This window comes from Desmodus rotundus, chromosome 6 (assembly GCF_022682495.2).
Source record: "Desmodus rotundus isolate HL8 chromosome 6, HLdesRot8A.1, whole genome shotgun sequence".
Lineage (NCBI taxonomy): Eukaryota > Metazoa > Chordata > Mammalia > Chiroptera > Phyllostomidae > Desmodus > Desmodus rotundus.
This window is the reverse complement of record NC_071392.1, coordinates 85,781,377-85,809,376: the sequence shown is the minus strand read 5'-3', so window position 1 is coordinate 85,809,376 and position 28,000 is coordinate 85,781,377. Positions and strand designations below refer to the sequence as shown.

The 28,000-nt window shown below is 49.0% G+C and overlaps 1 protein-coding gene across 2 annotated transcripts; it reads right to left on the bottom strand.

The window, feature by feature from the left end:
• On the bottom strand, positions 1-28,000 carry CLCN1 (chloride voltage-gated channel 1). 2 transcript variants are annotated; one of them, XM_024572851.4, is made up of 23 exons: positions 27,743-28,000; positions 26,060-26,180; positions 25,495-25,626; positions 24,682-24,810; positions 24,304-24,437; positions 22,864-22,941; positions 21,741-21,819; positions 16,404-16,529; positions 16,007-16,091; positions 15,686-15,787; positions 15,279-15,363; positions 14,865-15,014; positions 10,499-10,568; positions 10,198-10,308; positions 8,669-8,882; positions 8,291-8,424; positions 6,110-6,354; positions 5,715-5,826; positions 5,367-5,446; positions 5,109-5,147; positions 2,335-2,439; positions 2,160-2,246; positions 1-1,611 (listed from the first exon to the last, which is right to left on the bottom strand). In XM_024572851.4, exons 1-23 carry the CDS (start codon positions 27,920-27,922, stop codon positions 1,267-1,269), a joined length of 2,943 nt encoding a protein of 980 aa, XP_024428619.2. In that variant the 5' UTR covers positions 27,923-28,000; the 3' UTR covers positions 1-1,266. The 2 variants fall into 2 exon arrangements, with proteins under 2 accessions (XP_024428619.2, XP_045038032.2); XM_045182097.3 differs by lacking the exon at positions 27,743-28,000 and adding an exon at positions 26,397-26,525.

The window sequence follows — 28,000 nt, the reverse complement described above, 5'->3', positions numbered from 1 at the left end:
TGAAGGAGAACAGTGTCACCTCGGAGAGGGGACACAACCAGAGGGCATGGAAGAGGGAGGCGGGAAAGCCTGGGAAGTGGGGGCAGGGGTTTTGGACGCTCGGAGTCCCTGGGACCACTCACAGAAAAGGCAGCCTCCCTGTTGCTGATTTGGGGAGGATGTGGTTTGGATTTCCCAAGTATGGACGCATCAAAGAGGTCCTTTTTGACATTGAATCCCCAGCCGTCCACCACAAGAGGAAGAACACAAAGAGCTAGTATAAGGGCCAGTGTCTGAGTGACCCAGTGAGGGGCCTGGCTGGCCTGAGCCTCAGTTCTGGGCAGGAGAGGCCCCAGCTAGGGCAGCTCGAGGGCAGAGCTGTCCACCCTCTGTTGGGAAGGGCAGATCAATGACCACTGGGAAGAGAGGGGATGGATTTTCTAGGAAGTGACCTGGAAACGAGGGCGAGGAAGCTGTGACTAGGAGACGGGGAGGATGTCTGCTAGAGGGGGTTGCAGAGAGCCACAGGGCAGCATGACCACTTGGCCCAAAGTGCCCCTTCCACATGGAACCTTCTGTGACATTTTATCTTTCAGACTGCTCCCTGATAGCATCTTTCTCCACATTTCACTACTTAAATCCAGGGCAACAGAGGGGGAACTTGGAATGGCCTTTCGCTGTCCTAGTCATAGCCCTTGCTTGGGGACAGATAGTGGGAGCCAGCTGGAGTCTAGAGGCAAATTTCAGGAAGTAGGAGACCACAGAGTAGGGGACTCTGGGAGAAGGTGGATGATTTGCAGTGTATTCTGGGGACGTCAGTCTATAAGGCCATGAGGTGGTCTCCTCTCCTCCTTCAGTATGACACTTGCAGGGCCACAGCCATCTGGGGTCTCCCTTCACCCACCCCTGTGGAAACTAGAGGACAGATGTGCAGGGCCAGGAAGGCGCTGGGACAAGAACACCAGGAGTCATGGGGGACTGAGGGGAGGAGAGAGGCAGGGAGTTCCCCACCTACACTATGGAGAAAACTCAGGAAGCTCCAAGGAATATTCGGGCCCTCACTGAGACGTCTGGGAATCAGGGAAACTGCCTACATAATTGATCAAGGCTAGTCCCTGCCCAAATTCGGACTCCTCCTCTAAGACTATCACCGTCACATTTTAAAATTCCAAGGAGGGGCCAGGATATTGGTGTGATCACTCCTACTTAGGGACATACCCTCTCCCACTGAAGCCCACCCTCGGGCCTCGGCCTCTTGACAGTCTGATGGGGCGGTCCTGGGGGTAGTCAAAGGATCAGTTCATCCTCATCTTCCTCATCGGTGGACCGCAGACTGGGGCCCTGCAAGATGTCAGCCAGCTCCTCCTCAGGTCCCGGGCTGTCCACCAGCTCCAGCTCCTCCAACTCATTTTCTGCTTTGGGGGGAGCCAAGGGCACCAGGCACTCTGGAGGGATGGGGACCACGTCCTCTGGCTCAGCTGCCCCAGTTCCATCCTCAGGCAGGCTCCACGCCTCTGTGGGAGGGAGCGGGCCCCCAGGAGTCTTTGGAGTTGAAGTTGTGTTCCGGAAGCTGGCCAGGGGAGGGCGGAGCTGCACCCCTGACTTGGTGTGCCCCTCGATGGCCTTCTGCAGCTGGGGGACAGAGAGGGAAAAGAGAAGACAGTACAGAATTGGGAAGAGAAAGAAGATGGGGTAGGGTGAGAGGAACAGACACAAGAGAAGAACAGATACAATGAAAGAAAGAAGGGATGGAAAAGCCAGAGTGGCAAGACAGATGGACCACATGGAGAGAGCAAAGACGACCCCTTGCAGAGCGGTGAATCTCGAGGCTCCTGCCCCAGGTGCTCCTTTGTCCCGTTCCCAGTGACCTTCAGGCCCCCTTCCACCACATCCTGTCTCTTCTCTCTTTCCATGGTATGAAACTATGACTTATGCCCTGCACCCCAACCCAAACCCATGCCAGCTGTGGAAGATCACAAGGGCTACATCTGGGCTGATCTATGAACCCTTCAGGACTTTGCAGTCCTCTCTACTGGCACTGCCAGATTGCTGACCCCACTCTTCCTCCTCCAATGTATTCGTGAGAGATAGAGAGGAAAATGGGGGGGTGGTTAAAACCATCCCTCCCCCACCACTCCACCCATTCCTCCTGCTGCCCAAAAGGGACACATCGCTGTTACCTCCTCCAGTGCCAGCACGCCCCGCAGCTTCCCCATACTGGTCACATAGGCAAGGTGGAGGCCAAGCAGTGAGAACAGTGTGTGCGTCTGCGCAGAAAGAGCCGCAAGTCAGCACACCATGGGCCCTCACCACCCCTGCCCTCCCAGCAGCCCGGAGTGGCGGGCAAGGACTAGCCTTGTGCAGGGACGTCTGCTCCACCAGCTGGAAAGGGGACTGGTCAATGCAGCAGCGGTCGAAGCAGACAGGCTGACTCAGCTGCTCCTGCTCCCAGGCCTCAACCTGTCGGGCAGAGTAGGGCGGTCACCCAATGCTGTAGAGCCCCCTTCAACCTCAGGTGCAAGGCCTTGACCCCAAGCAGCCCTCCTAGCCCCCAGTCCTGAAGTCCACAAATGAAATATGCAATGAACTAACACAGAACTTCCAGATCACTAAACCCCTCCCTTCGTCCCAGGGGACAGCCCCTCCTTTTCCTCCCTCATCAGGCTCCCAGTCAACCTTCATCCTCAGGCACTGGCACACCCTTCCTCTCCGACTCCCCCCCCCCCGCCCCCCCCCCCCAGGCCCCATCTCCCAAACTTGTGTTATTTCCAACCCGTCTTTGCAGTACTCCCCCCATTCCTGTCATAGCTCCTGCTCCAATGAAACCCCACTATTTACTGTTCCTCACACATATCTTCTGGCTTCTGCATTGGCTGGGCTGCATTTCCCTTACCTGCCCACTCTGCACCCACTCTGCACTCCTGAAGCTCCCAGGCCAAAGGGCTTTGCCCCTTTTTCAATCCCTGCAGCACTCTGCTGGTCTCTCCTTTTCAGAAATGGCGTGGACTGTGGGCACTCTTTCATTGGACTGGTCTCACCTCTGCCCGCTGCACACAAACTCCCGGAGAGCGTTACTGGTCGGGGCAGCCCCATGTCGTGAAGAGACCAGCACACTTCCCTCTTGCACCGTACATCGCGGCGGATATTCGTTGGATTTGAAGAGCCGTGCTGGCTTTCATGGTGCTTAGTGGATTTGAGCAAAGCCATCTTCTTCATTTGTTTGTGACAGAAGCATTAAAACAAGAAGGCCAACTCTCCTCTGGATTTTAGATACGATGCCCAAATCCCCAGGCTTCCCAAGAATCCAGTATGGCTCTGGCTTTCATAAGTGAATCTAAAATTTTCTGGAACTCTCCTCTTCCCTGACTAAAGGTTCACGTGGGGTTTGACGGGCTCCCGAAGCACAGGATGGTGACTACTTAGCAGGTATGTCATAGAGACGATTTATTTATGACAGGTGGCTACCTTGCCAACCCCAGTTTGGCTTGTTCTGCCTCCTGGACCTTTGTAGCTTTCCCTAGTTCCGTTTTTGCTTTCCCTTAAGGAGCAACAGCTTTATTCAAATTGCACAGAGGTGGAACTGGGCTTCTGACCTAGACTGCTGGTTGGTGTTCCAGGTACCCCTACCTCTTCTTCAAGGAGCAAGGGATATCTGCTCTTGGGTCTGAACTTGAAAAAACCCAGCCTGTTACAAACCGCAGCTTTAACTGTGTGTACGAACAGTGTAGCAGAATTAAGTCAAAGCAGGGGCTTCCGGAGACCCATAACTGAATTCTTCCAGTATTTCCGTAGGTATCATCTGGATATTGCCAAGATGTCACCTTGGTCTAGTTTGAAATCCACGTTCAAAATTATCTGAATTCTGACTCCTATTGGATCTTACCCCTCCAAAATGTCCTTGAGTCACATGGGAGCTGGGAGCTGCCTAAAATAAAGTCTTCTTTGGGAAAGATATAAACCAAAACTGTAGATCTCTCATCTTTTTATCCCTGGCGGCACTTTATTTTCAGCGGTCATTAAATAGCCTCACTGATCAACTCACTGGGCTTCTCTTTTTGGTGGAGTAGCAACAACAAAAAGCATTATTACTGGTTTCGGTGCCCTAGCAAGGCACTCCTTAGTTGCGGATACGACCCATCTGATTCCTGCTGGGGGACGGAAGGAGGGGGGTTTTCTTTTTCTCCTGTGACCATCTGTCTGACTTTTCCATAAGTCATTGATCAAAAGTGTATGAGTTTTGAGGGGTGCCAAGGGGAGAGGGAGGGTTCCTTTCTTGTCACTCCCCACCCCTTCCTCCAACCCTGGAGGACTTTCATTTTTTAGCACATATTTATTCCGGATGTCTGATATTTATTGTAAAATAATAATACACATTATGGTTTGTCAGCCACAGAGCTCGAGTCTGCCTGCTCCTTTCCCGATCACAGTGGCTGCTGCTGAAGGGAGTCGTGTCTGCACACCTCCCAGGGTGTGCTCCATCAACACCACTCCCCGTCACTGCTCCGAGTTCTCTCACTGCTCACGCCGAGTTCGGCGCTCTTGAGTTTCTCTCTCATGGATTCAGTAACCAGCTCTTTTGGAAAAGAGGCATTTGTCTGGAGAGACAGCACCAGCACTATGAGTACTTGTCCTCAGACTGTGGTTCTTCCTGGTCTTGCTTCGGTATTTGCTAGTTGCCCGTTGTCTCCGGGCTCTGGTCCATCAGCAGAGGAGCTTCCACTGGTGCGATTGCACTTGTACAGCTTCAGTGCTGTCTTTCCACGCAGGTGTGGTGAGGGCTGGCGCCTGGTGCCGTTTTACTGCATAGCCTCCATAGCCTCTGCCTGTCTAGATCGGGCCTAATGTCTAAAGATCTGAGGTGTAGCTTAGCACCGTGGTCCCATCTACACATGGAGACTTGAAATAGCCCTCTTCTGAGATGACAATGGTCCTTCTGAGAACGCCACCAGAAAAAAACCCACCTGTGCCTGTCACTGTCTCCATAATCACCTTCCTTTCCAATCTCTCAAATGCTTTCCCACCCAGACTCACATCTTATTCTTAAAACACAATGAAGAAGATAGAAAACAATGAGTAGTATCTTCATTTAATAGAACAATCAACCCCAGGTTGCTCTTTCCCTTACTTACCTCTTCAGGTGACATGTTATCCACTAAGTCTGTTGAATCCTAGAGAAGAAGAAAGATACAGGTCCAAGTTCTTTCCTAATGGAATGCAGCCACGATTACCTGGCCAGGGCCACAGATGCCTGCTTTCCGACTCCCCATCCCTTCCATGTGGTGAAGGTTCTCCTTCGTGGGCCCCCTTCCCCCTGACCTAAGGACCATGGATTTCTCACTCTTCAAAGACAAGCCCCTGTTCCCCTGCCCCTGCCCCTCCTCTATTACCTGGCTTGGTTTCTTCTTTGTGGGGCGAGTTTTGCCCAGAAAACAACGCAGCAGAGACTGAAAGATGGAGCGTCTTTGACCTGAGAGGAATGGGGAGCAGGTGGAAATGAAAACAAACCAATTCCTACCCCCTGTTGGAGGAAATAGCCAGGGGCTCCCATGTGGCCCCATGACACTTTGCCACTGCCATAGACACCCTCTCTTCTATCCTAAATCAGCCCTTGCCCCACTCCTTGGGGGCAGCACTATGGAGACTCAATGAATAGCAACCCTGTCCCACCACCTTAGCCTCCTCTCATAGTAGCAGCCTGTAGGCTGAGTGAAGGGGCATGATGGGGGAATCTTTACCTGCAGGTTCCAGTGCCTCTGGCTGCTGCTTGAGGTTGGGCAGGGGCCCATTGGGCTCTTCAGGGGCCAGTGGAACCGTAGGAAAGGGTTGAGGAGGAGGAAGAGCAGGCGGCTGGAAGGAACAGTAAAAATTCGCAGCCCCGGAGAAGGGGCTGCCTAGTGCTTTCCTGTCTTCACCAGCTGGTGTCCTGGGAAACCCATCCAATTCTATTCTTCCTCCCCACTTCAGAATTCCTACATCCCTTTAAATGCTCCTGGGTACAGTCATCCATCTCCTTATCTCCTTTAGTTCTTTGGACCTTTGACTTTCTCAATGACCCCATCTCCACTCCCTCTTCCTACTTTCCCTTTCTCCCCATCTCTCCTGCTTGCTGGGCTCCTCCCAGAATGGTCACCTCGGGTTTCCCAGAGATTTCTTCATCTTCCTCCTCATCCACAAAGGCAAAGGACTCTGGCCGGCCAGGGGACGAGGAGCCCTGGTACCCCTCCCCAGCCTGCCGTGCCTTCCCGTCAAAGGGCAGCTCAGACAGCTTCCTGGCCAGGTCCTGGGCTTCCCGCAACCTCCGCTCTGGGCACAGGTGGCGCTGCAGGAGGGCCTGTAGCTCTGACCGCTCCACGGAGCCCAGCAGGATCATTGAATCTGGGGTGAGGAATTCAAGCTCAGCCTGAGGACCAGCCTCCCAACTCCACCCCATTTAGCAGGATGGAGGCAGGAACAGAATCCCTGTGCCCCCACTTGCTTCCCCCACCTCCACCCCCAGCTTTTACCTTCTCTTCCTCAAAACTCATTTCAAAATTCTTGCAGGATTGACCTCATTCAATTCCTTTTATTTCACCCATTTAGCACTTAGAGACCCAATTGATAGTACACTAATTGGTGCTAATTTGTACTTATTTTGACATAGCCTGTTTGCAAATAGGTGAACTTGGTATTAAAATAAGCTAATCAAGCCCGTCTCAAAAACAAAACAAAACATTACAAGCCATTCATATAAGCCGAGATGTGAATATACTTTCAAAGATATCTACAAGGATATCTGATGTTTAATTATTTAAAGAGCCTGGGTCCTTCGGGGATAGAAACAAAATGCTTACTTTTCCTGGGAAGGTCAAAATTCTGCTACTATAAATTAACATTTTCATTAAGTTCTAAGGCCATAAAATTGGGGTCGTGTTAGTGGGATACATCTTACCCTTAAGTCTCAGTCATTATCACAAAAACCCTGTACCTCAGTGGCTGTACCCCTGCTCCAGCGAGGAGCCACTTAGAGGCCACTTGGAGGGTATCTGAGATTTGGGGAAATATTAAAACTAACCTCACTTGAGCAATTTGGGTACTCTGATGATCTGAAATCAGAACTAACAATTCGAATGGCTCCAAATGGCCATTCATGATTCTTCTCAATTGCACCAGTCTAAACATTAGGCGAGTATTTATTTAATATCTAGTAAGGAGGCAGTCTGACAGAGGCAGAAGTTACAGTCTCTACCCTCACGGAATAAGGCAGATCGGACAAAAACATATACACCACCGTAAGAAATAGTACAGAGCAGAATTACTGCCAACAGTGGGCAGAGAGGATGGGAAGGAGGAGAAGTGTGAAATCACAGCTTACTAAAACCGTCCACTCCTTCAGATGGAACAGTTCCACCAGCTCCCCAAGTTGGACATTAAAGAACGGCTATTATTCAACTAAGTAGAAAAGAGAACCAAGTAAGGGTCTGGAAGACTTACAACTGAGCCTTATTATTCACGAGTTCCCTATTTGCGAATTCACCCATTTGTAACCCCAAATCAGTACTTGTGTTGCTTTCCCTGTGCTGCACGGACATGCTTGCAGCAGCTGAAAATCTGACTGGCCCCATACACACACTCCTAGCTCAGGTTGAACAGACTGATGCTATATCATTGTTTTCCTTTTCTTCCCTCCAGCTCTCATATTGCAAACAATATTGTCCTTTGCATGGTTCATTTACTGCCACGTTTTTCACATTTTTGTGATTTGTGCTGGTTATTTTGCTGTTTCACACTGCCCCCAATCATAAAGCCTGTGATGTGCCTTCTGGAGAAGATAAGTGAGTTAGATTAGCTTTGTCCAGGCATGAGCTATCTTGCTGCTGGCTGTAAGTTCAATGTTAATGAATCAACAATATATATTCAATAAGGTGCCTTTAAAGAGAAACACACACAATACAAGTCGATGCATTGATTAGTGGAAGAAGCTGTTGTGACCAGGGGCTTGCAGGAACCTAATCCTGTATGTCCTCTAGGAACAACAGCTTAGTGTGGTATCCTTAACTCTGTGTTCACAGTAGTTATAGAACATAACCACAGTGAGTGATGAGAACCGACTGTATTTCTTTCCTTGGTTTTTAATTGTCTTGTAGTCCTTGTGTTATGGCTGTATTTTACCTTCCTCAGGATGGCCATGTTCCCTACAGAGCACAGGCTGGGTCACCTGTAGCAGACTGGGTGGCCCCTATAGACAAGGCCACAGCACAGTGCCTCCCCTACCTTTGTAGAGGCTAAGTTCCGGTCACTAATTCAGGAGTCAGCACCCTTTCTTCCCACTGACCTTTTGAATCAACCAGTGGTAAAGTCTTGGTTGTGGTGGTCTGGAGCAGGGTTTGCAACTCCCCATACGTGCAAGAAGCAGAAACAAACTTCACATCACGTACCATGATGTCTTCAACAAAGATTGTAAATTTGCTATGGAGGGAGAAAGCATGGAGGGCGGGGTTAGCCCCACCACGTGCCTGTCCCTTTGCTGGCCCTTCCATGCCTCCCATGAGGTTAGCCATTGGGTCATTTACAACAGTTATCAAGTACACGGGAATGTAAAAGTAAGGCAAAAGCGGCACTTGCAAACATTGACCCTGACGTCAATCTCAACCTCAGAATCTCCCATCCCCACCCCATCAAAGCTGAACTAGTTCCAGCTGGTGCCCCTGACCTGAGCTGGTTCCAACCAAGGTCAGGCAAGTAGGGTAGCTTCTTGACCTGGATGATGCTGTCATAGAGGGAGGGCTGCAGGCTCTGAGCCACCATGTTGGCCAAGATAACAGCCACCATCATGGGTAGGATGTGAGCGATCTGACCCGTTAATTCGAAGCAGATCACAGCTGTGGAGACTGTGTGGGACACCGCCCCGGTCAGCGCTGCTGCTCCTAGAACGAGACGCAGGAACGTACCGGTGGATTAGCGCTGTGATTCCTGGAGCGCAGGGCACACGGGGATGCGATGGGGTGACGCAGAGTGGGTCAGTGCCAACTCTCCTGAGATAACCATGTGTCCAGGGTAGGGGCTAGAATGCTGAACTGTTGCGAAATCATCATTTTGATCTCATTCCATGGCCTTTGACAGGACACGAAATCCTCGTGTGTGCCCGCATTGTCATTTATAAAATGAAGATAGTGATGTCCTATCTATTCCTGGGATTTGAAGATTTGTATCATTCCTTTTAAAAAATATTTTATTTATTTATTTTTAGAAAGAAGGGGAGGAAAGGAAAAAGAGAGGGAGAGAAACATGGATATGGGAGGGATACATTGATTGGTTGCCTCTTATATGCCACTCCCCCACCCTACCCCAGGGACCTGGCCCATAACCCAGGCATATGCCCTGACTAGGAATTGAACCAGCAACCTTTCAGTTTGCAGGCCAGCACTTAATCCACTGAGCCATACCAGCTAGGGCAGAAAATTTGTATGACTCTTAACTGAGCATTTTAAAACCCAGTTATGGCATTCTACTTGGGGCCTTAGGTTTTGAGCCAACACTTTATGAGAGAGTAAGATTATCATATGAGCAATAAAGCTAGTTAGTGCTCCTCTATCTAGATATTATGGGGTTTCGGTGAAGAGAGAAAGGAGGGAGAAGGCACAATAATTCTGGAGATTTACATCGGTCACTGTGTTAGACACGGGTTTTTGTTGGATGGGATAATAGATATAATGAAAAGAATCTGACATTCATAGAATGTTGGAGCTGTAAGATATCTCAGAAGTCACTAAGGGTCAGAAAGGCAGCTAACTTTTCCATGCCCATCTAGATGACAAGTGTCAGGGATGGGTGCAGAGCCCATGCTTCTCGGCTTAGTCATGTGCTCTTAAGTCCCATCAATACTGACACATTTGTAAGGTGAAAGTAGCTGAGCCAGTCACCTGCATTGCTGTTTCCATGATTCTTTGGAAGGAAAAAAAAAAGTACCAAACATTCAGCCAGAATCCTAGGTGCTTTTATCCCTATCTCATTTAATACCCATAATCCCTTTTACACATGAAGAAACTAAGTCTCACAGACATTCAATAAATGGTATCGAGAGTCAGAACCAAGGGTTGATTATTTAAATAGAAGTTGAATTAAATAGCATTAAATTAAAGCTATATTGTGTAGCCTGGAATGAAGATGTCATGGGAGAGTTGGAGTGTGAACATGTGCAAGATTCAGTATTTGGTTTCAGGAGGGTGGAAAGGGTCTCACCAATTACTGCATAGCCCCCAGGTAGGATCTTGTAAAGGATGTCATCAAATAAGATACCATCAGGAAATATCATGGCCATGATCTCTCCCACTAGCCTTCCAAATGCAGCTCCTGGAGCAAAGACAAAAGGAAGGAATGTGTTGAGAGGTCCAAGTTCCTTATCCTCTGTGTTTTCAGAACCAAACCCTCCTTGGGCGCTAAGACCAAACACGAGCCCCTAGCATTGCAGGCCTTTCCTTATTTTCCCGGTACCCTAGATTGCAGCTTTCAGTACAGCCCCAAGCTCCCCGTCAGAACTTACCAAGCACAAACACAGGCATGAAGCCTCCGCAGGGTATGGGCATAGTGGTGGCCACGATGGACATCCAGAACTGGGGTAAAAAGAGGCATCAGAACACCCTCTCAGCTCTGCCCAACACACACACATGTGCACACTCAACCCCCTTCCCACTGTCCTCTTCCTCCCTGCTTCAAGAGTCACAGAAGGGCTGGGATGGCTCATCCTTCAGAAAGCCATTGCGTCTGCTCCTCTTCATCCAGAACCAAAAGAAAAGCATGGAGTTCTCAGGCTGACAGATCACCAAAGACAACACTATAAGATAGTTTCTCCAGACGGTTAACCCCAAATCCTCCTGCTTGGAGTGACTCTATTTGCCTTTAGGCAATCTAGAACAAGGAGTAGGGCCTCAGAGGTCCTCTGTCACTGCCCCCCAAAGACCCTAGCTCACTGTAGCCTCTTTGCTTCGAAGGGTCACCTCAGTGGAAAAGCATGAAACTCTTTAAGCTGAAAGATATCTTTTCTTGGTCAGATTATGTTTCTGCAAAAGATCCCCAGATGGAAATGGCAGACACCTTAAAGTCTTAGTGACTTACTGCGTGACTAATTGGTCTTTAATGCAGTTACTTACACAGCCATTTTTATGTTGAACCTCACAGGGGAAACTGGCCTGAGCGTCCCTGCCTGAGCCATTCCTGTGACATCAAACCACTTTAAACAAAGGATCTGTCCTAGGCTGGGCACCTGGAGAAAGCCAGGTGAGTCAGCCAGGGTAACAGAAAAGATCTTCAAGGCCAACTTTTCAGGTAGTATTGCCATAGAAATTGGGATAATTTCAGAAAAGGCAATACGTGCATCTTGTGGCAAAGAATGCAAAAAGAATTTAGATATACAGTGAAAAAAGGAGTAGTGCTTGAACTTTGATGAGACATAGTAGGGAAGGTAAATAATTGATTTACATATCCCTTCCAAAATAAGTAAGCCAATCTTGGAAAAAGGATCTCAAACTGACTTGGTGAACGATGGTAGCAGCTAAAGATCAGAACAAATCGATAGGATCAATGTTTTTATAATTAAAAAATGGCACTTATTGCATTGTAAACTAATGAAATAAATCTCTTCATTTCCTAAGCCTTAGAAAGAATTCTCTTGAGCCAGGGCTGACCTCAGGAGAAAGTGACAAGGGATCGGAGAAGGTTCATCCCAGAAACTCTAAGATAAGGCAAAATACAGACTTCTTTGTGTCAGAATCTGGCTGTTTAAAACAGTTGAACACTGAAACGCTAAATGTACAAATGTAGAGAATATAGACTGAGAAGTCCTTGAGCGTGTGTCATTATCTCTGCTTTTTGTCTGCCCCGGCACAGTGTTCAGTAAGTGTGAGCAGGATGTAGGTAGGTCAGTAGGAAAGAAGGAAAGAAAGAAGAGAGCTTGGTCAAATAGCATTCATGCAAAACAGAAGAACATGTGTCAGAGCTGATATTTGTTAGAACACCTAACAGTAACCTCAATCTCAAGGGGAACTTGAGGTTAAACCACAGATGTGCAGACGCCACTGGGGGCCAGCATTGCAGACTGTCTGGAGACCGAATTCTAGGCCCTTGTAGTTTAAGCTTCTTAAGTGACTCTGACCTATGCCAGTCTGAGACCCCTTGAACTATTCTGTATAACATCTTTGGAATGAGTACACAAGGGATTTTGCAACGCCATAGAGATTTGTAGGCTCGGGTCAATCTAGACGTTTCTGTAATACAGATAATAGGTGGCCAGTAGGCCTGATTTCAGAGGATAAATTTGAGATTCACCTCCAAGATATATGTAAGAATAGTGTCAGGGTCAGAGGACACTGAAGTACCAACTCCTCTAGCATGGAGAGTGACACACGAGATGAGTCAAGAATTTGAGCTAGTAGCACGTGAAAGGAAAGCTCCAGAAGCAATGGAAATGATGTGGAACACAAAAAACTCCCAAGATTTAAATTCCAGAGACCTGGGAAATTAGGGAGCCATGATCACAGATTCCACTTTATTTAGACCCTTCACAAAAAGCAGCCATGTGGAGATCAGGCAAAGAAGAATTCTGCAGAGCCTTGGGCCGTGCCGAGAACTCCCCTGTGATCCTCGGCAATCATGTTAGACTTATTGAAAGGGAAACGGAGAAGTTGTAATTATATTCACACTCATTTTAAAAGCTCCTGGTTTATAACATAATGATACTCTCCATGTTCTAAGATTGAGGAAGGTGAATATCCTCTTCATCAACATAACAGAAGTTCTGAACCAAGAATCTTAGCAGCCTGCACTGGTACTGCCAGAGACCACATCAATTTGAAATCAGACTGTGGAAAAATACTTTTAGCCACTTCTATATTTTGATTTGGCTACGTAGCCAATTGCCCATGCTCTGGAAATAATAAGGGTATGTTTATGTGTCCAAAGATAAGACAGTGAAAAATGCCATTGTAATTAAGTAATATCATGGATTTATAGCCATGAATGGTTTTATGATTATAAATATTATTTTAAAAAATCATGGACCTGATGATGTAAACTGTTGGGCTTGAAATATAGTCCAGGAAGTGAGTGAATGACTCTTTCTGATACACTTATGATATAAATATTTTCAAAGATATAATTCAGTGAGAAATGAATAATAGTGACATACAGTTGAGTCTTTCTTTATAATTCAGTACATTTCTCAGGATAAACTTTAATCCATGAAGTGGTATCCAGATACATACTTGGGAATCCTGGGAGGTGAGGTGAGATGTGGGGGAAATGTTGAAAATATACAGTATTTTGTTTCTCTAAAAATTTTCAAAAGCTTGACACTTTAAAAGTATACATGTCCCCAAAGTTACCATGTAGTTCAATCTAGAGAAATACTAGAAAATCACAATTATTATCATTGAGCAATAAATTCTGAGATGCCATCAAAACTTGGACTTCGTTACAGCAGATGGGTTTGTGTACTCAACAACAATTACAGGAAGTTGAGGTTTATGAATGAGAGAATATGAAGTCTGTAATGAAAGTCCCCCTCAAAATCCCTAATAAGACACTGAGAACTGCTTTATGATAAAAATATCAAATATTTTGAAAGAAGAAACAAAAAATTAGTAAGGTAGAAATGCAAAATGTGGAAGCTGGCAGACCCAATCAGTCCACCTGGAGTGAAATAGGGAAGAACACAGGAATCCTAAGAATGTTAGTTACAGAGCTGGAATCTGGAGTATCAAGCACTTGGTACCTCTAATCATAAGATCATTGACAAGTACATCAAATGAACAGCAACAAGCAAAGAAGGCAATTAAAAAAATTTTTTAAACCATAAACATAAGATTTGCCAAAGATCAGCAATCAATTATTATATACTTGGCACATAGAAGGTATATAATAACATTTATTGATTAAATGGATAAATGAACCCACTACAGCTATTACTATATATATATTTTATTTATATATATATGTATAGTGTATATATATTTTACTAAGTGACTCATATCCCAGGGAAACTCAGATTCATAAAAAGTATCATGAATAAGTTAATAGCAAGGTATTCAAAGGCATGAAAGTTCGGAATGGACAGGCTTTTGAATAAGAGCCCTAATATATAGAAGAAAATGTTGGATTATTTGGGCAAGACATACTAGAAATAATAAGGCAATCATCAAGAAAGAAGAATATGCAATTGGCAATAGTAATAGATGTCACCACGAGGGTTGGAAATAAAATATCTTTGTATGAGGCAGTAATTGAGGAGTCTCTAAATGCACGAACCTGGACGGGCAGATATGAAAACGCACGGACAGGAAAAGAGATCAGCTTTTGTTTCCTAACTGGAGTTAGAAGAAAGTGAACTCTCACTAGCTAACAGAACAATAACATTTATAAAAATTGTTTATAGTCACTAATAAAACTGATTTAAGTATTTTATCTCTTTTGCAATTCTAGAAATGAGATTACACACTAGACTGGGAGGAAATGGATATGCAAATCAGCTAGAAATGGATACATGGAGAATGGAGTGCCTAATTATCTAATATGTGGGAGGATTTGGTTAATTTACCCGAGGTGTCTACAAAGTTATCTATTTTGCTGAACTCCATCTTGTCCTTGTTCATTCAGCTGCTGTGATGTCTTAATAATTTAACAAGTGGAACCTTTGGAAAGGTTATAAGAATCACGGCAACATCACTAATGTGAATGGGACAAATAACCTAGATATTGGTTCACTTTCGTACATGAGTAACCTGTGCTATGGTTTCCAAGCTATTTCCTTTGGGTTGGATGAACACAGATGGAGTTTCACCCTCTCTCACTCCGTGCAAATCCTGGGCTCCTAGGTGGAAAACAAACAGAAGCTTCGAGAGTGGAGGGAGAGGTACCTTCATGATGAAGAAGAGAAGAATGATGATGACAACGTTGACCTGTGGGTGGATCCACACAGCCGACTGGCCCAGGCTTTCGGGGTCACCTGTGTGTTTTACCCACGTGTTGTTGTCAAACAGGGTGCTGATGGCTTCCCGAGGCATCAACTGCGAAAAGAGGAAGCAAAAGGGGGTGGTTCTCCAGGGATGCTTGGTGCTTCCTCTTTGTAGAGAACTGATTCCCAGTCTCACTTTTCAGGGGTCCTTCTGCTCTTTTCTCAGGGACAGATTCTATTCCTGGTTAAAAGGTCATAAGCTCAGAAGCCCCAGGAACATCTGTGCTGCTTCCCCTTCTCCACGTGGCCCAGTCCTGGCTTAGTCCCCTAGGGTTAAAGTGCTCTGACCCCACCCTCAGGTTCCCTTGCGGCTGACCTCTCCAGCCATGAATTGTCCCACTCCTGGTGGAAAGGTGAACGAGGCAATGACAAAGGTGACGATTCCAGGATACAGCAGGCGGCTGAAAAACAAACAGAATGAATGACCCCCTGAATTTAACCCTGGCACAGGGAACACACCACACCGAATCCTGGCAAGCTGAAGTTTCCTGTGGTCCACAGTAGTTTCGGTTCTCTAAACACAGAGTATTCTCTCCACCAAAGTGCTATCTTTACAAGTGAAAGAAACCACACCACTTGCCCCCCATGTATAACATCAGGGCTTCTATACTGTGTCACAAGCCACCAAAAGGCATTCAATGCCTTTTGCAAAGATTAACAAAAAGGAACTGGTGGAGAAACCAGAAAGTAAGTGGGAAGGAATAAGGAAGGGCGGTGACTCACTGCTTAGCGAGAAACTGGCTGAGGGCCTTGTGCTTTCGGACACCCAGCATAACCTGACGGTGCAGATACACAAACACAGCTCCCAGGAACCCACAGCAAATCCTGAGGGTGTAAGTTACACAGGAATGAAACCCCCATCCCTTGGGCCTAGCCATGGGGGAAGCAAATACCCGGCATCTGCCTTCCCTTTCTACCCACCTCCCCCCAACAATTTACCATCCATCCATGCGTGCCTCACCTTCTTCCCAGCTTGGGTACCTTCCACCCAAAGCCACACCCTCCCCCTCACCACGCCTGCCCAGGGCAGGTGACCCCACTGACCCGATGACAGCAAAGGCTGGGAGTTCCTGCAGGTCAAAGGGGAAGTCCATCCGGAAATTGGTTCTGAAGAGAGCGGTGATGGTGACTACAGGACGGAAAGGCCAAGGATCATGGCAGGAGCGTCACAGACGCCCCCAGAGAATGAACCTGAGGTGATTGGCCTTAAGGATCCGCTCCTTTCTTCCTCTAAGCCCAGCGTCTCCTCTTCTATTTCATGTCTTCTTTCTATGCACAACCAGTGCCCCCTGATCCATGGCCTATCTCCTCGTCCTATATCCTTGGTCCACTTCCCAAACAAAGCCATCTGGTGCTTTCCTACACTGCCCCACAGAGCTTCCCTCCACACCCCATGGCGTGTCTCCCTATTCCTGTGCCTCCACCCCAGGGCTCCCATTACCAGCATCCTTGTTCCACACCGCCAGCACGCGGAAAACAAAGGCGCTGAATGTGGCTGCAAAGAACCCTCGCCAGTAGTTGTGCACAGCAAAGTACGTGGACGTGACCTCGATGCTGAACAGCACTCCTGCAGGGGCACAAACGTAGGGTCAGGTGTGGACAAACGAGGCAGGCTCTCTCCCACACCCCGGCCCTGTGGACCTCTTCAAGTCCATGCTCTAAACCATATACCCATTCATGGTGGCAGCACTTTGCAGGCCAGGGATGTGGTTCAACAAGATACAGAGAGGATGCGAAATGGGTGGCCCTCAACCCACAAAACACAAGGGTCAGGTGGTCATGCTCTTTCCATCCCTTAGAAAGTAGGGTTGAGTGAGATCCACAATGTCGGATGTGCACAGGGATCGAAGGGTCACTGACAATTTTCTGCATAAAAGTTATGAGAGAGAAATCGTCCAGAGAAGGTGCTCGCCAGAGTTGCCAAGCTGGGCTCAAGATTACAGGGACTCTCCTTAACCACCCACCAACCACTCCTCCTTCTTCCTATCTACCATGTACCCAGGGAAACTTTCTAAGGAACAAATAAGAAAAATAAATAGGAAAGGTCTTCCCAAGAGCTGACAGTACTCAATAGTCCCAGAAAAGAAAGTAGAACATTCATCCACATTTAAAAAAATTTAATAACTTGACTTAAAAGGACCAAAACAAGGGGAAAAACTAAGAGGCTAGAAGTTAAAAATAATTGTGCTTGCAAAGGGTGGATGAGGTAAAGGGAAAGCTAATTAATAGTCCTAAGTAGTACTGCTTCTGGAAGTAGATGCTGGCACAGAAAATGAGGAGGTGGAAATACAGAAAAACAGCAAGGGTTGGCAGCGATAAAGTTAGAAACACCAACACGGGCATAGAAAGCAAGACTCAGGAGATGAGGAGAAAATCATCTTCAAACATATTAGACGCAAAATAAAAACTCAATGAGAAAATCACCTAAATCCTAGCTACAGCTCACCTCCATCAAAAACAAGGAAGGGGAACCAGGGAAATACAGCCCATAATTAGCTGAATGCAGCAGAGGCCTGGCCCCAAGAAAGACCATGAACTAGGTAAGGCTCATCCCCTCCTTGCTCTCCATGGTGAGCGGTTGCTGCCCTATAAATCACCCCCCTCAACCTGCTTCCCTCTTCAGGTGCCATTTCACATCCTAGCCCCTTTCTTCTGCCTGTTCTACATCCAAAGTCCCATCTCTTGAGTCCCTCAGGACCCCACCCCTCTCTTCCACAGGCAACAGTCCATAGTTAGACTAGTCACTTGCAACAAGAGGAAGGTGGCCTGACGGTTACTCCCTCATGGAGTGGCCATAGCATTTTGGCAGAGGACTCCTAAGGGTCAGATCAAATGTTACCTTGTCTGGGAAGCCATCCCCGATCCCTGTCCTCAGGTAGAAACAGTCCCTCCTTCACCTTGTTCTCTTCAAGGAGTTTTGAACTAGCAGAACACTTACCACGTTCAGATGGAGTTATTAGTTTATAGCTCTGAGTTTCCCCTAAGAGTGAAAGGACCCTGGACCCCAATACTTAGTACATACAGCGCCTGGCACGTAATCAGGGCTCAACACCTGTTCTATGGATGAACAGAAAAAGAGAGGAGAGGAGGGGAGGGGTGGGGAGGAGAGAAGGAAGAGAACAGAAGAGAATGGGATGGGTGGAATTTCAGAAAACGGAATGAGGGAATGAGGAATCTGGGGCAGACAGAGCTTTGCCAACCACCCTTCTGCCCCTGCTCCTCGAATCACACCAGGTGAGGCAGTGCCTTCTTGCTCTCAAAGGAGGATTCAACAGGGTAGAGATCAGGGGGAGAGAGTCTCTGTTCTTTACCAGTAATAGAACCCAAGTGGGCTTTGATTTGTCTGGTTATAAACTATCCAACTTACGAACACTTTACAACCATTTTTTGAAATCTTAGGCAAGATTTTCTTTCCCACAATGTGGCTCTGGGACACTTCCCCTAACAGTCTGTCACTGTATCCTCAGGAATGAGCACTAATTTTAATATTAGCCAGAGCCAAACAAAAAATGTGCTACTGAGGAAACAAGGCAGCAAAACGCAAACAGCCTCTGGAAACGCTCTGATCTCTTCGGTTCTGCAGTGTCACTCTCCTCTCCCACTGGAGGTTCTTCATGTTCCTCCTCTGCCTCCGTTGCCTCTGCCCGACCCAGGGCCTTGTTCTTGGTCTCCTATTCTTGCTCCTCACAGATACACTCTTTCTCTGAAGTTCATTTCTGCCCATAGATTCAACTACCACCTACAGGCTACCAGTTAACAAAGCTATGTGTTCAGCCCAGTTCCTGACCTTCAGACTTACCACCCCAGCTGCCTATTTGATATCACTTGGATATGCCACAGGAACTTCAAATTCCACGCATGCAAAGTGAAACCTATCAACTCCCCAGACTGGTTTTACTTCCCAGATTCTCTATTTTGGTTATTACCACTGGCCACCCGTTTCCCTGTTAGGAACCTGAGAGTTAGCCGAGGTTCCTCCTCTGTTATCCTTCACATCCTCACCTGGACCCCTCACCAGGTCGCATCAATTTTACTTTCTATCACCCACATATGTCATCCTCTTCTCTGTCTCTTCTGCCTCTGCCCTGTCCAGTCTCTCATCATCCAGCATCAGGACAATGAAAGTAGTCTTCTTGTTAATCTTGGGGTAAACCTGTTAATCCACAGGCCAGTTCTATCTTGCACACACATGTCAAAGGGATTGGATCACCACGCAAAGCTGGCCAAGTCACTTCCTTGTTCAAAATTCTCCCATGGCTCCCCTGCACTCTGACAGCATTTCCCAAAGGCAAGTCTGGGAGATGCTATGAGTCTCTTGAGAAGGTCCTTGAAAAAGGGATTCTGTGGGGCTGCCAGGTAGGAGTGGGTGGTGGGGGACTGGGTGAAAAAGGGGAAGGGGTTAAGAAGTACAAATTGGCAGTTACAGAATAGTCATGGGGATGTAAATTACAACATAGGGAATATAGTTAAAAACAATTTAATAACTATGTATAGTGTCAGGCGGGTAATAGACTTACTGGGTGGGGAATCACTTCTTAAGTTATATAAATGTTTAACCACTATGCTGTACACCTGAAATGAATATAATATTGAATTTCAACTGTGAAAAATGAAAAGTTAAAAAAGAAAAGTAAATTTAAAAACACATTTGGGCATCTAGCCTAGAGAATAAATAAAACCTACTTTCTTGTGCGAGTCTATGAGAACCTTCGTGAGCTCGCCCTATTTACCTGTCTAGACTCACTTCCTGTCATTCCTCCCCCTGCATCTTTTAGCAATACTCACCGACTATAATTATAGCCCCTGGGTCTTTTTTTTTATTTAATCCTCACCCGAGGGTATGTTTTTGTAATTGATGAGAGAGAGAGAGAAAGAGAGAGACATTGATCAGTTGCCTCCTGTTGTGCCCTGACCAGGGATCAACCCACAACACAGGTATGTGCCCTGACGGGAATCCAACCCACAACCTTTTGGTGTATGGGATGCTCCAGCCAACTGAACCACCTGGCCAGGGTATAGCCCCCAAATCTTGACCTGGCAATGCTGTCTCTTCTGTCCAGAATACCCCACATTCACTGTCTTCCTTAAGTGTCAGATCAAACACTATCTCTTTATTTTTATTTTTATTTATTGATTTGAAGTGGGGCCTGGGGGGAGAAGGAAGGGAAGGGAGAGAGAGCAAGAAAGCTTGCTTTGTTGTGCCACCTGTTTATGCACGTACATTGACCAGGGGTCGAATTGGTAACCTTGGCATATGGGGACGATGCTCTTAACCAACCAAGCTAGCTGGCCAGGGCCAACACTCTCTTTTGTAAAGCTCCATTGCCAACCCCTTACCTCCCACCCAGGCAGCTTAGCAGAAAGCTCCCACTGCACTTGCCCCGGCGGCCATGAAGACACTTCTGTGAGTGGTGGGCTGCTTGCCTGCCTGCCTGTCTAGTCGACTGAGGTGAGCTCCCAGAGAGAGCACAGCATCCGCCCAGCACAGCGCCCCGCGGGCAGCACGGAGCACACGAAACGGCAGCAAAAAGATGTCTGCTGTTTTGGTAGAATGTTAAAGTCTATTTCTTTCAACTGTGTAAGGAATTCAGAGTTGACTAGACAGTGAATAAATGACTTTAATACTAATTTTTTCTTTTGTAAACCATGTTCATAAAATGAAAACGGTCAAGTAATGTTATCTGCAAGTCCATTTAATATTTGCCACTTAATACAAACATTCTGAGAATGGCCTCTTTCCAATGCTTAACATTTTCTTGTGTCAACAGCCGTATTTCGTTTGTTTGTTTGTTTTTGCGGGTTTTAGAGCCATGTTTTATCTGTAGCTCTCCTGTGGTCTTTCCCATGCTCTACATACACGGGACCAAGAAAAACCTTCCTCGTTCATCCCAGAAATTCTAATCTTAGGCAGGAAATTCAGATTCTATTCACTTTTAAAGAATCTAATTGAAAACAAAGGCAATTTTTTTTATCTGTCTAAAACTGTCCTTTAGATATTCTGGATTTGCAGGGTGAAAGAGTAAATAAAGGTGAAAGTGACTATAAATATTAAGTGTGAAGTTTAATGTTTGTAAAAGTTCTAACATACTACCCTTCTTCAGTGGAGACCGATGATTCTAATGCCAAGAGCTGACAACGGACAGACAAGCAGGGTGCCAGCTGAGGTGTCTGCTGACCTCATCTCCTTACACGACATACACTGGCACTGTGTCAGGACAAGCGGCTGTGGCACACTGTCACAAACTCTGGGTGCTTCTTCCTATGTCATTCCTGGGCCAAGCCATCTTAGCTACCGGAAGACTCCTCTATGAAAGGACTGATCACACTTTCATAGTTGAAAAGATACCTGTAACAACTGGTGCCTTTAAGAAACATATGCTTTTCCTGACATTTTGTTTCTCTATTTGTCAACATGGTGTCCTTTCTGTCACCGAGGAATGCAATGCCTGGTCGATAGAATCTCTGCTGTTAGTCTGGTTACAACAGATAATGATGAGTAAAGAAACACATACCACTGCTTTCTCAGACCATGCCTACTGGTCAGTCATCCAGGACAAGGAAAGCACTGTTCTCTCTTCTCCTCTCTAGTCTCAGCCTTTGGCAAGAATGCATGTAAAGTGCTCAGAATGTTGCCTGCACATAATAAATGCTCACTAAAAGTCAGCTAGTCTCCTCACACCATTGTTTCAACTGGCAATACTAGTACTTGGGGATGCTGACAATAGTTTGGGGAGCAAGTCAGGCAAGGGGACTGGAGTAGGAGGGGTAAATCACTTGCCTCCAAGGGGGGTCCCAAAGCAACAGCCGACTCCCACGGCACAGCCCACCGTCAGCATGTCAGTATAATAGTATGGCTGCTACTAGGGGACAGACAGACGGAGAGAGAGAAGGGAGGGGTGAGGAAGGGAGGTAGAGAGAGGAAAGGAGAACAAGCAAGGGTGGGGAATGAGGCAGAAGGAGAGGCTTAAGTCACGGGGCATCATGGTGGTCCCACTGCCCCCTGCAATTCCCAGGCCGAGACAGGAAGTGACCTCATAGCGCAAGGCCAAACACAGAAAATGAAATAAAAGTTAGGTAAATAAATGGTGGGCAGGTAAGCCAAGAAATGATCACTGGAGTGAGGCTGGAGGTGGGGACAATCAGGGAGAGGAGTGTCAATAGCAAGAGAGCCGGGAAAGGACTTCAGACAAACAGCACTATCATCAATAAAGCATGCAAGAAATAGCCACCGCCTCTAAAGAACATACAGCCCTTTGGTGGAAAAGTGTGGGTCCCTGGAGCCCAGGGGCTGAAGGCCCACCTACCCATCCCTTTGGTGAGCAACCCTTTCCACCCCAAAGCTGTGGCAGCCACCCAGACCCCCCTTCCAAGTCATACTCAGGAAACAGGGGTGGGAGGAAGTGGGACTTGCCTCCAACAGGGGCTGCCAAGCAGCATCCCACGCCCACTGCGCAGGCCGACGCCAGGAGGTCAAGCTGCCCAGGCACGGTCTGCAACAGAGAAGCGTGCAGGACAAGGAGGGCGGAGGGCTGGGGTAAAGGGCAGTTGTAAGAGAGACAGGGTGAGGAACTGGGAACAAGAAAGGGACAGGGGCAGCACAGGAGGGAATCGTAGACAGGAACTGACATGGGGGGAGCGTGGACTGGCAGGTTAGCAGAGGAGCGGGCCGTGTGCAGGCTCCAATGCAGGGGTGCAGAGCAAGAAGGAGGGGACATTGCTGGACAGACACAGGCTACACAGAGGCATCAGGTGGTGAGGACAGGCAGGGCAGGGCGTGGAAGACGGGTGCATGGGTTAACGCCATGCTCCATTTCAGTGTTGCGGCCAGCCTGGAGCAAAGGCAGCCCTCCCGACACCCTGAACACACACAGCCCCACCTCATTTTACTTTCTCAGCCTTACCTCATAGACCCCAGAGAGTACAGACATGAACTTGCTGAGGACGGCCGCACAGATGCTGGCAATGTGGACAAAGGGGCCCTGGGAGAGAGACGGAGAGGTGGGGTCAGGAGCAGGGGTCCAGATGGGAGGCTTGGCGGCATTCGCTGCGCTCACATTTATTGCCCCTGGCACCACAATAAGTGCTGGAAACACAGAAGTGAGTAATATAGACATTCTGCCCTCACAGAACTTCATCCCAGAGAGAAAAGGGGGTGACTGATGGGCATTTTATCATTTCAGAAAATTGCAAGGGCTGGGAAGAAATTGAGGGAGGGCAAAGGGACAGAGACAGATGGAACAGGTGAAGTGGGATGGGGATGTGCTTATAGAAGGTGCTTGGGGAAGGTCATGAATGAGTAGTGTCGTGTTGAAACAAAGGCATGAGCCCTGTGGGAATCAGGAGGAAGGTGGTTCCCGGCTGAGGGCACAGCAAGTGCAGGAGCCCTGAAAGGGGGACAAGCTTGCATGGTTGAGGGACAGGAAGAAGGCCTTGACACCCCAATACAGTGAGTGAGGAGCAGCCTGGGAGGACAGAAGAGGGACAGAGAGGAGCCAGGTCCCCACAGGCCTCTGAGGCCCCAGCAAGAGCTCTGGATTTTATTTTAAGAATGGAAAGCTGTTAGGGAAGTTCTTGCACAGAGGTCAGATGTTGCTGATTCCACTCTGGAAAGAAGACTCTGGCTGCTGTGTGGATTATCACCAATGGGAACAGGACAAGAATGCACATGAGCACAACCTTGAGGAAAGCACAGCCTCTTTCTAGGTCTCAGTTGTCTGTCGCATATTAAAACAAGGGCATTGGGCCCTGGCTGGTGTAGCTCAGTGGGCTGGGCACTGGCCTGCACACTGAAAGGTTGCTGGTTCGATTCCCGGTCAGGGCACATGCCTGGGTTGTGGGCCGGTTCCCCAGTTGGAGGAGTGTGAGAGGCAGCCAATCGGTATTTCTCTCACATACTGATGTTTCTCTCCCTCTCTCTCTCCCTCCCTTCCCCTCTCTCTAAAACTTAAATAAATAAAATGCTCTTCAACTGAGGAAGATCCCCACCCCCACCCTTGGGGACATTTGGCGATGTCTGGAGACACTCTAGTTGTCACACCTGGGGGCTGCTACCGGCATGGAGGAAGCAGAGGCCAGGGATGCTGCTAAACAGCCTCCCATGCACAGGACCAACCCCCATCCCCCAGGGCCAATGTCATCCAGCTCAAAATGTCAATGGTGTCCAGGTTGGGAGGCTGCTCCAAGGTCCTACCACCTCTGCCTAGGACCAGGACCTCCCCAGGCACTTCCCCTCCCTGATTTCCCTTGTGCCCTTGGCCCTGGCTGTGGTCGCTGTGCCCAGGTCCACGTCTGCTCCCAGAGCCACCCTGTGCCCAGCTCACACCTCAGGGACAGCCACCTACCTCCTTCCCCACAGGAATGCCACTGCCCAGCCCTGCAGTCAGTGCCACAACCTTGGCCACGAAGGCCTTGAGGGTGAGATACTCCCTCAGGATGACCCCACGAAGGATCGTCTTCATTTCAGGGATCCCGGAGCCTAACAGGGTCACAAAATGATTGTGTGCAGGCTCAGGCTGCAGGCGAAAAGGGAGATGACCACCCAGCAGTGGACATGGGGATGGGGGTGCAGGCAGGGGGCTGTGGTGGGGAGGACAGCGACAAGGCAGGGACAAGGGCTGCCGTTAGGGCTGGGTGAGGGAGGAAGTGGGGCTGAAGGGTCCACAGGACAATGAGATTAGCTGCTGATGTGACCTGGGAGGCTCCCCCGGGGAAGTTCTCACCAACGGCCTGGGGAGAGATGAGGTGGCAAAAGAGGGCGCTGAAGAGGATGAGAATTAGTGGGAAGGTGACCCAGACCAGGTACTGCAGCGGCAGGCTGGGCTGCATCTGGTAGTAGGTCCACTTGTAGGCTGCGGAGACACGCGCCTGGGCTCAGGGAGGTGTGGATGGGAGGCTGCCGCCATCCTCCTCAATCCCGCCCCCCACCCCCCTACCCCACCGCGCCGCACCCCACCACACCGCACCCCACCACACTCCTCCGCCCCCCCATCCAACCCCCACCTAATCCCCACCGCACCACACCCCACCGCACAGGAGCACGCTCTCGCCAGGACTAGCTCATTGAATCTCATGAGACCATACTCTTCTCACGGAACACGTGTGTGGGAAACCAAAGTTACTGGAGTTACTCTGACCCATTCTGGTTCCCACCATTAGGAGGAGGTGGAGGCCCTGCCGCACACCAGTTGAGCTGGGACTGTGGCCACGATATTAGAGGCCACACCGGTGACCAGCCACCCTGGTTTGCCCGGAACAGAGGTGCTCCTGGGTCCCAGGAAGTTCGGTGCCCAAACCCGGCAAGTCCTGAGAAAACTGGGGTGAGTGATAGAGGGGCGGCCCCAGCTTGGCTGGTGGCAGGTGGAAGGGGTAGTGGCAATGGATTTGTGTCTGGGCCAGTCTGGTCTTGTTCTGAGCCTAATCCCCTCTGTGCAATGTCCGCTTCCCAGAACACTCCCAGCTTGTCCTGAGCAGAAACTGTAGACCCAGCACCAGTGTGGGGAGAGGCGGAGAGGACAGCGCGGGGTGAAACCTACCCTGAAGGGTTTTGGCACTAACGTAATCCATGCTCCAGCTAACCAGAGCCATAAGCAGTCCCAGAAGCACCAGAAAGATCCAGTCTTCCCCCAGTTTCCTTCTCACCACGCGTCCCAGGCGGCAGATGCAGTCTAGGAAGAGAGAGGGGTGAAGGAGTGGGTAACCAGTCAGTGCTCAGGTATAGGACTGAGGACTGGAAGGGAGGTCTCCTCTCTATGTCTCAGTAACAAAGGATCTTGTCTGCGTGTCTCATTCACCGAGTTTCTCTTCCCTCCTCTGCCAGGTGCTGCCCCTTCCAAAGGGGCACTGAAGGCCAGTTCCCTACTGGGTCCTTGACTTCCTTTCCAAAACTCATTTCTTAGGGCTGGGTGGGAGGGAAAGTGGGGAACAAGGCCAGATGAGAAGAAACTACTGAGACATGCCTCTCCTTAATCCTGGGAGGAGGGCTTTGGGGTGCATGTGCAGAGGGGAGGGTGGGACGTATGCAATAGGACCTCCAAGTTCTTCTCCAGAGCTCTGTCCCTCCTTCTGTTCCACATTCCTGTACCGCTCAGCCCCCATCACCTTGGCATTTAGAATAGTGGTCCTCATCTGTGCTGTCCATGGTCTCACTGGAGCCCATCTGCTTGGGCGTCCCCATGTCCTGCTCCTTGTCTGAGAACTGCTCCTTGTGATGGCCATAAATCTGGACAGAGGGAGGATGGGAATGTCTGTCTTGTGGAAAAGTCAAAAGGAATAGACAGAAGGACGCACGCGGACCCACAGAAACAATCAAACAGCCTCTTAAAATCCTGGGTGTCGAGGACCTCACAGAGGGTCTCTCTGTGGCCCTCCCTGCCCTCCACTGCCTGCTATCCACCCGCACACTCCCCTCTCTCTACCCCTGTCTGCCCATCCTCACCCTCTCTCCATCCATACTCATCCCGGCCCATGGCAACCTTCATCAAGGAGGCCAACTTCTACTCTGAAGTGGAGATAGAAGAGCTGTGCCTCTATGTCCATGAGAAGTACTCTTTGCCACGCTGCTCACTGTGTCTCAGCCTGATCTCTAATATCCCAAGACCACTCCCACCCTGACTTCCCTCCTCGGAATGCTGACATGGTGGCTCTTGGTTGCTCTGTGTCTCAGTGTGTCTGGCTCTAGCAGAGGCCCCTCAGATGCTCTGCCAAACATAGAAAAAGCCCATCCCTCACTCCCTGGTTGTGTATGCCCAAACAGGAACCAGTCCTGAGAAGGCAAGGGAATCCAGTTCTTTCCAGAGCAGGGTAATTAGATGCTCCCCAAAATGTGAAGAGGGCAGAGGAAAGGCCTTCAGACCTGGTAGCCGCCTGCTCCCATCCCCAGGTGGAGCAGGTGTGTTTGGGGTGGGGGCAGGGAGCCAGGGCTCTACCTGCGTTTAGCCTGCCCCACCCGCACTGCACCAACTCCCTCCCCAGGGGCCAGGGTCAGGCCAGGCCTTGTTGCTGGTCCTGGGAGAGCCTGGGTAGAAGAGATCTGATTTCACAATATGCACAGCAGAGCTGAAGCCTGAGTAGTGGACAGGCACACACTAATTGCCCTGCTCGCTGCTGTTTCATGTTCTGGAATGAGGTTAGTGATCCAGGGAGGTAGTGTTTCCGTCCACGCCCCACCTGGGACACAGTGAGAAGACACTAGCTACCAGCAGCACTCAGTGCATGCCCTTCCACAAGCCGCCTCTCTCCCTTGGGTCCCAGAGTCCCTTGAGGAGGAGAGGTGCTCCATACCAAACCCAGAGAACACTGAAGGAGAAAAATCTGTGCTGGCTGGTTCAGGGCTAAGCACCGCTGCAGAGCAGAGCTGGGGAGGGGAGGGAGGCATCCAGTGTGAAAGGGGAGCGGTGTGTGGGCTTGGTTAACAAGAACGTGGCGGCGTGTGCAGGGTGCTGCACGTGGGCGAGGGTGTGAGGGAGCTTGCACGTGCAGAGACGTGGGCTCCTCGGCCAACCACTTGTGTAGCTTATGTAATAAGCACGAGCTCCTGGTGCCTGTGTGGCTCTGCCGTCCCCGTAGGATTGGGGAGATCTGCTGGCAAAGGTTATATAAAAGGACGGACGTGTGTATACTGAGCTGGGCCCGGCCCTTCTAACGATGGTCATATTTGAACACATTGTCTAAGTTAAAAAAAATAATAACAGTACTCCTTCTTTTCACCCAATTCCTAATTTCTCCCAGTCCATCACACCACTGACCCCTCCACCCCAGCACCCCCTCCCCTTAGGACTTTACCTGGCGGGGGTGGGAGTTGGGATGGGGGCCTGCATCCCTCCGGTGCCTGTGCTGGAGGGCCCCGTTCTCCAAGGGCAGTCCGTAGCTGGTGCAGTGTTCGAAGGGCACGTACTGGTACTGGGGGGCGCTGCCCCACCAGCTTTGTTCGCCCCTGCGCCGCTGGGACTCAGATCGCTCCATGCTCCCTCCAACGGCCAGGCCTTGGCCTGCTTGCCCCCGTCCTCCCCCTGGTACAGCTCCTTAAGCCTGTCCTCTTGC

Bases quoted from the DNA above. Each gene is read 5' to 3' on its own strand.
- CLCN1 (XM_024572851.4), bottom strand. From the start codon at position 27,922: ATGGAGCGATCTGAGTCCCAGCGGCGCAGGGGCGAACAAAGCTGGTGG. The intron at 16,530-21,740 runs GCAAGTGATTTA...GTGCCCCTGCAG, and splicing joins CTTTGGGACCCCCCTTGGAG to GAGTGCTGTTCAGCATCGAG. The intron at 6,355-8,290 runs GTCAGTGGGAAG...TCCTCACCCCAG, and splicing joins ACCACTGGTTGATTCAAAAG to ATTCAATGATCCTGCTGGGC.